Here is a 12,064-nt window from a genome sequence, read left to right as displayed (position 1 = left end):
TTACTAACGTATCAGCTTCTCTTTTGAGAAAACCGAAATATGACTCGTTTATTCTTAAATCACCGGAATCTCTGTTTAAAGCTAGACCTAAATGTTGGTATTTATAAATTTCAACAGCTTCTCTGTAGTGCTGGACAATACCTTTATCATGCGAAATAAGACTAGCTTGACTAAACAAAATAGTATGGTCTGGTTTTTCAAAAATGTGCTCTGCAAGGGCAGAGTCAAAATTTTCTGCTTTTTTCCGCTTTTTAATTGTATTATTAATTGAACTAGAATGCTGGGTTAATCTATCTGTTAGTCGCTGATTTGTTCTTCCGATATACCAAAGACCACACGAACAAGGAATTCTGTAGGCACCGGAGTTTTCACCTATCGGTATAGGGTCTTTACCTTGATAAATTTGGGACCTGATAGTTTTTCTGGGTCTATAATAAGTGTAAATGTTATTTTTCCTTAGATTTTTTGAAATGTGGTCTGAAATCCCTTTAATGTATGGGAGACCAAGATAAACTGAATTATCCCTTTTTTGCTCGTTTTTCTTTCTTTATGTGATGTCAGGCCAATGTGGTTTAAGAAATTATCTATATTTAGTCACTGTGTATAGACGTTTCTGCTCTTTCTAACCTCTGTGTCCTTCTTATTGCGACAAAAATCTTTGGTTCAAGGCGATTACCCCCATCTCCCCCGGAAAGTTTCCCCCGGGAAATACCCCACCCGGAAAATTCCCCCCGGAAAATACCCCTACCCGCTGAAAATTCCCCCCCCCCGGAAAGTACCTCCCCGTGGAAATTAAGGCTTTCAAATTTGAGAATTTTACTAGTTTTTTTTTATTTCCGTAGGGGGAACAAATTTCGGTACTTGTGTATTATGTGCCACCAAAATCTTTGAATGTTTTTGCTATTTTTAGTCAATTTTTAAAGAGTAGTCTAATAGCACTGGTTTTTCTAATTTAAATCATTGAAAATTCTTAAAATAGATGGCTCCATAAGACCATACCCAGGGGGGGTCGGGGATTTGTCCCCAAAAAATGTTTGTCCAACTCGTAAAAACGTAACAAAACAGCAAATTTAACTAGTTTTTATTACGTTTTTCAAAAGTTTTTCTCATTTGACCCCCCTCCCTCCCCCCCCCCTGAATGAAAAATCCTGGATACGGCCCTGGGCCCCCCTATATAATATAATATAATAAAAAATAGAAACTTCGATGACGCTTCAATTTTACGGTAATCTTCTTATTTCTCCTTCATTCGATATTGTCGTATTTCAAATGCTGAACAATAAAAATAGGGGAAATTTACTTGCTGAAAATTCACTTATTTCGATGTAAGACCGAGAAATGGTTTGACTTTATCTTTTGCAAATAATCTTGCCGTATAATTTTGAAGCTTCACATAGTAAGTGTTATCAGTGATACGTTTACTGTGCCCGTACAAACATTTATTATTCTGATGTTTTAGTAGACCAGAAGAAATAGCTATCCCCTTCCCCCAAACTCAACATTCTAAGTACGCTTGGACTTCTCCCCCCCCTCCCAAAATGAAAAACAAAGAAAACTGTCTGATGCTTCCAACTCCGTTCCCTAGCCGTGAGACAAAACGAGGTGTAACTTAGCCAACTATGTATGAAACTTAATGACTTGTATGACATCTAACAAGATATAGTTCCTTGCTTTTATGTTATAGCCATACAAAAGAAGAGAAATGCATACGCTCTTGCAAGAATCCGAAAACAAATCTAACTAAAAGTCCCTGGAAGAGCCGTCACCCCTTTTACAAAATAAATTTAAAAAACAAAGTAGCTGACATGCAATCTACAAAACTAATCAAAGACAGAAATTAATAGCCAAAAGTAATCTATAAAACTAACTCAAATAAACTGACTCATAACATATTCGAATATGTGTTCAGTTCTAAGAACTAGCAGTTTACTGAAAACACAACTAACTTAAAACAACAAAAATGTTAACCCGGGAGCAGAAAATTCTATGACTATCCTACACTATTTAAACGATATAGATAGCTTTTAGTTTACAATTCTCTATTAATTCTCTAAACATTCAAGGAAACTCGTTTTTCAGTAAAGTATTAGTTTTTATAATTCTACAGACAGAATATTTGAGCCAGTTTTGTAGATATATTTTGCGCAATTGGCAAAGCAATGCTTTTGTTCCTTTTGTGTTATATCCTCGATCTTTAATTCCATAAGAAAAAATTCATATTTTAAATTTATTGTTTCCGTTTTTTTTAAATAAAATCAAATAAGCTCCTCAAAAAGATTTTTTTGTTAAATTTGGGTGATGGAACTAACCATGCTAACATAGTTTTTCAAGGGTTTTAAACATAGGCTATACTTTTGACCAAGGGAGTATCAAGGATTTTTGTTAGAGGGGGGTGTTTTGAGGGGGGAGGGGTGTTTACAAAGAAAGCCTTAAGAAAAGCATCAAAAGTTTGTTTTCATGCGTTTTTGTTGCGTTTTTACGAATTTTGTTCCAATAAAGTTCGAATATTGTTCCAATTTTTTGAGAATGAACCCTGAATCACAATAGCTCTCAATTAGAATAAATAGCTCTTTTGAAAGTACTAAAAAACTTTAGCGTAAAGAGCAAGGTATTGACGAGTGGGCGAACCCCCTCATATAATTAATAGTTTTTGTTCGCTTTAAATTTTATTGTTGCTCCTTACTTTCAGTTGCAAAAACTCTGTTTTTCATTTAATTGAAGAATCAACTGATCGTTTTTTACAGAATGCTGGGACATCCGGTGCCCCCTTTATGGAAAAATTATCTTCCCCCATGGAAAATTCCTCCGTGGAAAGATCCCCATTTAACCTCCCCCTGCACCAGGAAAAATCCCCCCTGAAAATGTCGGTATGTTTCCCAATAACTAATACTATATGTAAACAATGGGCAAAGTTCATAACTTGTGGCCCTTTCCCCGGGAACTTTGGGGGATTAAACCAACCTCAAAGATCTGGTTATTAGATTTTTCGACTATGCTGAACAGAATGGTTATCTCAAAATTTTGATCTGGTGACTGGGAAAAAATGAACTTGGGAGGGGGCCTAGTTGCCCTTCGATTTTTTTGGTCACTTAAAAAGGGCACCAGAACTTATAATTTCCGTTCGATTGAGCCGTCTCGCGATATTCTAGGACCTCTGGCTCGTTACGATCACCCCTAGGAAAAAAAACAACAATAAACACGCATCTGTGATCTTTCTTTTGGCAAAAATACAAAATTCTCCATTTTTGCAGATAGGATCTTGAAACCTATGCAGTAGAGTTCACTGATATGCTGCATCTGATGGTGTGATTTTCATTAAGATCCTATGACTTATAGGGGGTGTTTTCCTTTTTTTCGAAAATAAGACAAATTTACTCAGGCTCGTAACTTTTGATGGGTAAAACTAAACTTGATGAAATTTACATATTTAAAATCACCTTAAAAACACGATTCTTTTGATGTAGCTGTTCATATCAAAATTCTTGTTTTTAGAGTTTTGGCTACTATTGAGCCGGGTCGCTCCTTACTTACAGCTCGTTACCACGAACTGTTTGATAATTACCCAAAAATTGGGGTTTTGCTCACCATTGATTATTATAATCTGTTTGCTGCGAGTCTCTTCTATCGCTTACTTCATCTAATCTTGCAGAAATACTTGTGGTCATACGTTTTGAAATTCTGTCCATTCATGATCATGGGATTAAAACTTCAGGGTTGTCTATTTTTAAATGGTGGTAACAAGATGCAAAAGAAACCTTTTTCCTTGTTTTCCAAAACAGGGGAAAGGGCTAGAAATTTTATCTGTGGAGCATTAGACCATGAAAAATTGATTGGCTCTCTTACCATTTGTATTCCCCTGTATTTTAACCTTCTGGTTTTGTGACACAAATGATTGAAAACGCCACTTTGCCATAGTTTGTCAAAATTGGAGAAGGGTAAGGTTTGAAACCTTGTATTTAGGGTTTTAGATCGTGTAGAATTGACTGGCTTTCTTAGCATTCCTAATCTTTGGTATTTGGCCATCTTTGAGCCCAAAATAACGTTTTGTGACACAAAATAGCAGAACATGCCACTCTGCTATTACATATCAAGAAGGTGGAGGGTTTTGAGTTCGAAGCCTCTTGCTTAAGGTTTTAAACTATTAAAAATCAATTGATTATGTTAGAATTTCCATTCTGTAGGAATGGACGTTGGTAACACAAATGGCAGAAAACGCCTCATTGCTGGGGCACGATTTGTTTATTTTTTACTTAAAAAGAGCACTATTTATGGAGATATCCGTTCAAATTAGCCCTCTCCCAAAAATTCTATGACAAACTGTTTAAAATGATTACTCCTGGGGGAAAAAATTATCCCTGCTTCCATTGCGAAAGAGTGTTCTCTTTATGCAGTGTAGGTAATTCTCCCGAAAAGGGTTTTTTGCCACGACAATTCCAATGCTAACTTGTTTTTTTTTTCGATCCAATAGCATTTTCAATGGTTTCCAGGCTCGTTCGAAATTCCTATAAATTTATTTTCGCAATATACTTTTTATTATTAAGATTAATCGAAATAATAGTTACCATTCTTTAATCAGCTATAAATGGCAATTGACACACTTTTGACAAATGAGAACTCAAATTTTAAACTCTTGGCTAGTGTGGGCCGTGGTTTACTCGTTACTAGGCTTTGTTACTAGGATGAGAGAATTCCTGGGGGCTATGAAGACTTATTGCCTATTTAAAATAGGGTAAATATGTACATATATAAAAATTCATGGATCTGTTCGGCTGATCGGTCTGTTCAGTGATTTGCAGCCAAGCTTTTCAAGCAAGAAACTTAGAATTACCTGCAATTAATCCTGAAACGATAAGAATACAAATCCATGTATACACATTCAAAATTTATGTGTTTCAATAGTGCTAATATATGCATGTATATTGGACATATATTTTAAGAGTGCTGCAGTGCGAAATGAGCCATTTTTTGAACAGCCTGGTGCTGTACAAAGATCGCAAGCGCCACGGCAAAGTATGCAAGGATCTGGAAGGCAAACAAGTGCTACAGCACCTGGACGGGAGCAACAATTTGCTCCTGCTGTAAACGTGTCCCCAGGAAAGGCCGTTGAAGGTAAAATTGAAATTCATCCTCTGGTCCTTCTCTTTTCATTCTTCTTTCTTCTGAATTCGTCCTTATTTTTGCTTCCTTTCCATCAAGTTTTCTTCCTTTCAGGTTTTATTCCTTTCTTCCTTCTCTCTTCAATATTCTGGTTCTCTTTCTTTCAGATTTTCATCCTTTCTTCCTTCTCTTTCCATCCTTTTTTTCCTTATTCAGATTATCGGGTAGTGACTTTGTTAAAGTGCGAAGGCGTGAAAATGAAAACTTTCTTTGTCCGGTTGTTCAGTCCTAGGTCTATTCATACCTGAAAACCGGATTTTCTACGATTTTTCTTTTGATTTTTCTATAATTATTTTTTCTTGTGTAAATACTCTCCTTTGTTGCCCTACTGAGCCGAATTGGAAGTTTTTCTTGTTTACAAACAATCCTAACCAAACGGACAAAACACGCCCTTTCTCTGCATCTCGTCGTCGAGCAATACAAGAATCAATAGGGTATTACAGCCGCTATGTAAAACTGCATAGCTGTGCTTGAGGTTTTCAAACAGTTCGTGGTAACGAACTGTAAGTAAGGAGCGACCCGGCTCAATGGTAACCGAAAGTCTAAAAAAAGGAATTTTGATACCAATAGATACATCAAAAGAATAAGATTTTAATTGTGATTTCAAATATATAAGTTTCATCAAGTTTAATTTTACCCATCAAAAGTTAAGTGCCTCAGAAAATTTGGCTTATTTTCGAAAAAAAGTGGAAAAGGCCCCCTTAAAAGTTATAGAACCTTAATGAAAATCACACCATCGTATTCAGCGTATTAGAGAACCCTACTGTAGAGGTTTCAAGCTCCTATCTACAAAAATGTGGAATTTTCCATTTTTTGCAGAAGAAAGATCACGGATGCGTGTTTATTTGTTGTTTTTTTCCTTTTCCCCAGGGGTAATCGTATCGACCCAGTGGTCCTAGAATACCTTAGGAGGGCTCATTGGAACTGAAATTAAAAGTTCTAGTGCCCTTTTTAAGTGACCAAAAAAATGGAGGGCAACTAGGCCCCCTCCCACGCTCATTTTTTTCCCAAAGTCACCCGATCAAAATTTTGAGATAGCCATTTTGTTTAGTATGGTCGAAAATGCGATAACTATGTCTTTTAGGATGACTTAATCCCCCGAAGCCCCCAGGGGGAGTGCTGAAAGTTATGAATTTTACCCAATGTTAACATATAGCATGGGTTATTGTGAAGTATACAGACGTTTTCAAGGGGGATTTTTTTCTGGCAGTGGGGGGGGGGGGTCGGGAGTTATGTGGGGGGATATTTCCATGGAAGAAGTGTTCATGGGGGAAGGGACATTGCTATGAAGGGGGCGCCAGACTCCCCAGCATTATTTAAAATAAAAATCAGAAATTAAATATAAAAAAAACAAGTTTTTCAACTGAAAGTAAGGAGCAACATCAAAACTTAAAACGAACTGAAAATATTAGCTATATGATTGGGTTCACCCCCTAGTCAATACCTCGCTCTTTAAGCTAAACATTTTTTGGTACTTTCGTAAGAGCTATTTATTCTAATTAACGGCCTTTGTGATTAAGGGGTCATTTTTAAAGAATTGGAACAAAATTCGAACTTTAGCTTAAAGAGCAAGGTATTGACTGGGGGGTAAACCCCCTAATATACGTATTAAAAATATATAAATATAGAAGTTCGATACGTAAGTTAATTCGTAAGTTACGTATATTTATTACTAATAAAAAAGTTCGTAAATAAAATTCAACAAGTTTCGAGAAAGGCATTTAACCAAATAAAAGTAAAATTAATAAGCAAATTTTGTTTTAATTATTCATGTACGGTGAGCCAAAATCAAAACCTGCATTAATTCAAAAACATTCAAAAATGAAATAAGAAAAAATAAGTTTTTTTAACTGAAAGTAAGAAGCGACATTAAAACTTAAAACGAACAGAAATTATTACGTATATGAACGGGGCTGTCCCCTCCTCAGCGCCTCGCTCTTTACGCTAAATTTTGACTTTTTCACAACTCTTATTTTTTTTTTAAACAATAAAAACTTTAGCGTAAAGAGCGAGGCACTGAGGAGGGGACAGCCCCTTTCATGTACGGAATAATTTCTGTTCGTTTTAAGTTTTAATGTCGCTCCTTACTTTCAGTTAAAAAAACTTGTTTGTTTTATTTAATTTTCATTAAAAATTGAGTCTCCAGGTACGTGCTTGGCTGAATAAGTTTCCACATAACCATTTAAATAATCAGATTGAATTTATAGTGTTTGGTACTTAAAGGTATGAAAAACAAGTAGGAGCTCTGTGTTCATTTGCTGGTCCCATGATGCTAATTATTCATAATCGTCATAAGACAATAAAATTATAGACTAGAGTACAGCACAAGCAAATGTACAAAAGGAAACAAAACAAAAAGAAATTTTCTATGACAATGGGCGTAGACAAAAAACATTTACATCCTACTGTGTCCATTATATTACTACTGCAGGATTTGGCTCCTCCATTCGTGTGACAGTTTCTCATTGAAATTCACAATTCCTGTTGCAACGGCAGTACAGGGATCAGTTGTATCATAACGATTAGACACAAACGAGTTTCGGTTCCAGGGTAGGAGGGGAAGGAGATATTTTCAAAAAAATAATAGTGCGATCTGATTTGCTTAGTGTCTGTGCGAGTAAAAATTCTCCAAAAGGGCGCGACATATGTGCGGTAGAGCAAGAATAATGGCGTTGAACAATCTGACAAGAATTAAACGGTTAAATTGCACCTTATTTGAAACAATGTTCTCATAGGCAACTGACATTTGCTTCTTGATGTGTGCAAGAAGCAGGGCCTTGTTGCACGGATGCATATACCTATTGGCAAACATAGGTAAGTTAATGAAGTCCTAGTTGTAATGGGTGCAACCACGAGTGTAACACAAATATCCAAGCATCTGTCATAACAAATATGCAAAAATGAAAATATTCTAACAAAGAGGCTCTGTCATTGTAAGAAAATTGGCAGAATATATGAGTCATGCACCACTTGCTGCAGAAATCCCGAAGTTTCACCTACCGCCTGCTTCCTTTGTTAAATTCTGAGTCAGTAAAAAGAACGCAAAGAGCTGATTGGTTCTTTTGTATAAAATATTAAGCCAGTAAATAGACTGAAGTTCTTTATTCAAAAGGTTTTTAATAATTAAACTCCTTGTTTTTATTTGTTATAAAGCATTATTAGATGGGCGCACATTGTTAAAATGGCCCCAGTCGAAACAGTCATGGATCCAGCGGATTAACACTACTTTGTTTATTTAGCGGATTAACACTATTTCTGATTTACTACATGTACCATTTTTCTTTGGCTACATTTTTTTTCACTCACCAATTATATCCTGTTTACTCCCTTACTCAAGTATCCTGTAGTATATCCTATTCTTTAGTATATTTTACATTGTCATGTCACAATAGCGCGAAATCCTGAAACCTATTCAACATATTTAGAAGTAGCTGTGACGCTAGAAAGGCAACTACAGCTTTTTGAAAGATTTATCAATTGGAAAAAAAGAAAACAGAAATGACTGTCCCATATATATATATATACATAAAAAGCGTGCTTTCATTCATTTGTTTTATTTTGTGGTGTATTTTCTTATGCTAATCACATTATTTCTTAAACAAATTATTACCTAAGTGCAAAAAAATCATTGGTCTGTCCTTAGTTAAATCCTTGCGTTTTTACAGTATTTTTTATTGGAAAACTCATTATGATATTGACCCAGTACCACGGAGTTGTTGACATATTTATTTAAACATAGATGCATATAAAGGTGTTATTTTTGTATCATGTCTTACCTTAATCGTTCTAGATGTTGGAAATATATACCTAGAGGCTGATTTAAGCGATATGACAAGACGTGAAGCTGTAGTATTGCAATCAGCCGAAGCCCAACTTCATCAGGGTATTATACCAAAGGGTAGCGTTGGAGCTGCAGCTCAGGTGAGGAAATGATCGTATTTCTTTTCACATTAATTTCATGGTTTAAAATTGTTTTTTTCTGGAGCAATCGGGAGGAGTGTCTAGTCTATTTTTAAATGAGATGACTTCTGAAATGGCTATAAACTGGGAGTATGCTGTAAATGTTGTAATTCTGTGAAAATATTATAAAATATATGTAAAATCCATGAATCATTTGCATGGGTAGTGTTTAGAATCGCTACCCTCCAATTTAACCGGTTCAGATTTAGATATTGATATTACTGTGTTTTCATATTCAGAAATATAGGGTAACCATGCAACCTAAAGATACAGTTGCGTTCTTTGGCCCCCTAGATCACCAAATTATTTTCCGTTCGTACTTTTTCTCGTAAGGATCTATCTCAAGAGTAAAGTGTGCAAAACTTGACCAAGAGCTCTGAAGGACTTGAAATAACAAATTTCGAATGAAATTCACAGTATACCAATTCACGAAGAATCAACTGTAGATTTTTAAAAAGCATCTGTATAAGAACAGGACGCCTAGTGAACACAAGCTTAAAAAGTGATAAACTTCATTACTTTCTTCAAATGGCCAATTTTAAGGTCTTAATTAATTTCAACAAATTATTGTTTTCCATCTTTTTTGGTTTTGTCGAATTTTTAAGTGTTCTCCTTTATTATTTTTTTGTTATAGTTGTGTATTTATACAGGGCTATATGTAAACATGTATAAATAAATGTTTGTTTAAATATATATATATATATATTTTTTATGAAGAGTGCTGCAGTACGAAATGAGCCATTTTTCGAACAGCCTGGTGCTGTACAGGGTTCACAACGGCCGCAACGAAGCACACGAGGGGCTGGAAGACAAACAAGTGCCACAGTAGCTGGACGGCAGAAACAATTTCCTCCTGCTGTTAACGTTTCACCTGGAAAGGTTGTTGAAGGTAAAATAAATATTTCAAGGTTTTGCAGTTTTCTTTGTTTTTCCCCAGCTATTATGTCGCAAACTTATTATGTTTAAAATTCCATTTTTTTTACCAAGTAACAAAGATGTAGAAGCTATATATTCATTTATTTGCCTTATGATGCTAACTCAATCTAGCAAGGATTATGAGGAGCAGGCGGGATCTTTCTTTGGTATTTTCCTCAACAATATAAAAAAAAATTGGTTCTTCTCCTCTGCATTCCAATATATACCTTTTATTTTGTATCTCCATGAACAAAATTAGAAAAAAATCTTGCCTCCTCCCGCTAAATTATTGTGAATTGGCGCCCCTGGGAAACAAACTGAGAATTTCGTAAAAAAAATCCCTCTTTCCAAAATCCTCTATAAAAATAGTAGTCGAAATTTATGACTATTAAAAAAAATAGTAGTCGAAATATTATGCTTAAATGATAGTGTACTATACTGCCAGTAGTGCTGAAATCAATAATGTGTATCAATAATGTGATTCTTACTATGTTATGGTTTTTTAGCCCACGAATCGTTTGATTGATATTAATCCAGTACCATAGAGTCGTTGGCATTAATCTATAAACTCATATGCATACGCACAAAGCTGCTATTGTTTTAATAAATATCTTGTTATATCTTAATACAATAATCTTTCTAGATGTTGGAAATGTTCATCTAGAGGTTGATTTAAATAATATGACAAGACATGAGGCTGCCGCCCTTCAGTCAGCTGAAGCACAACTACATCAGGGAATTATACCGAAGGGAAGCGTTGGAGCAGCTGCTCAAGTAAGGAATTGGTCATACTAATTTTGAAGTGTGTGTTTTTTTAATGATATTAATGGTTTTCCCGGAAACGGCACTATTTTCTTCTGAAACTTGGCATACTAACATTTTTCTTTTTAAACAAAACAACCCATCTGGATAGGTCGCGATTTTGGAATTTTTTTTTACTCCTCCCAGCACTCATAATATAATTTTCACAAATCAGTCTACTGACTGAAATTAGAGATCCAACCACCGGCAATTGGCAGCTGTCGATTGAAGGTTTCAACTGTCGGAAAGTACTAAAAATACTTTAGCGTAAAGAGTGAGGTATCGACGAGGGGGTGAACCCCCTCATACGTAATAATTTCTGTTCGTTTTAAGTTTTAATGTTGCTCCTTACTTTCAATTGAAAAAACTTGTTTTTTTATTTGATTTCTGATCGTTTTCTAAACAATACGGGGAAATCTGACATTCCCTTCATAAAATCCCCCCCCCATCAGAAAAAAAAATCCCCTGAAAATGTCTGTATACTTCTCAATAACCAATACTATATGTAAACAATGGGCAAAGTTCATAGCTTTCAGCCCTTCCCCCGAGGACTGTAGGGCATTAAGCAAGGGCGGATCCATGATGTTTTTTCGGGGGGGGGGGGTTACTAATTTTTGACTCAGTTTTCGACTAATTTTACTGATTTTTACCTAGGTTTTACTAATTTTCGACTTATTTTCGACTCGGGCAAAAATTTGGGGGGGGGGGGTCAAACTGGGTAACCCCCCCCCTGGATACGGCCTTGGCATTAAGTCATCCTCAAAGACAGTTATTAGATTTTTCGACTATGCTGAATAAAATGGCAATCTAAAAATTTTGATCAGTTGACTTGGGGAAAAACGAGTGTGAGAGGGTTGCCCTCAAATTTTTTTGATCACTTAAAAAGGTGCTAGAATTTTAATTTCCGTTCAAATGAACCCTCTTGCGACATTCTAGGCCCTTTTTAGTAAAGCTAGGTCACTTAAAAAGGATACTACAACCTTTAAGTTCCGTTCGAATGAGCTCTTATGCGAAATTCTAGGACCCCTGGGTCGATACGATCACCCCTGAAAAAAAAAAAAAATAACACGCATCCGTGATCTTTATTCTGGCAAAAAATACAAAATTCCACATTTCTGCAGATAGGAGCTTGAAACCTCTACAGCAGGGCTCTTTGATACGCTGAATCTGATAGTTAGATAGAAGCTTCATTAAGATTCTATGACTTTTAAAAGGGTGCTCCCCCTTTTTT

General features: G+C 35.6%; 1 protein-coding gene across 1 annotated transcript in view; it reads left to right on the top strand.

Moving 5' to 3' along the window:
* LOC148956928 (uncharacterized) overlaps positions 1 to 12,064 on the top strand; it is a 93,280-nt gene that overhangs the window by 65,346 nt on the left and 15,870 nt on the right. Inside the window, exons 18-21 of the mRNA XM_089092643.1 lie at positions 4,938 to 5,109; positions 8,948 to 9,078; positions 9,835 to 10,006; positions 10,676 to 10,806. Of these exons, the coding sequence (XP_088948769.1) occupies positions 4,938 to 5,109; positions 8,948 to 9,078; positions 9,835 to 10,006; positions 10,676 to 10,806 (606 nt within the window). The remainder of the gene's footprint in view (positions 1 to 4,937; positions 5,110 to 8,947; positions 9,079 to 9,834; positions 10,007 to 10,675; positions 10,807 to 12,064) is intronic.

This window comes from Artemia sp. Qi Xiang Cuo, chromosome 1 (assembly GCF_049724085.1).
Source record: "Artemia sp. Qi Xiang Cuo chromosome 1, ASM4972408v1, whole genome shotgun sequence".
Taxonomy (NCBI): Eukaryota; Metazoa; Arthropoda; class Branchiopoda; order Anostraca; family Artemiidae; genus Artemia; species Artemia sp. Qi Xiang Cuo.
This window is presented reverse-complemented; position numbering and strand designations above follow the sequence as displayed.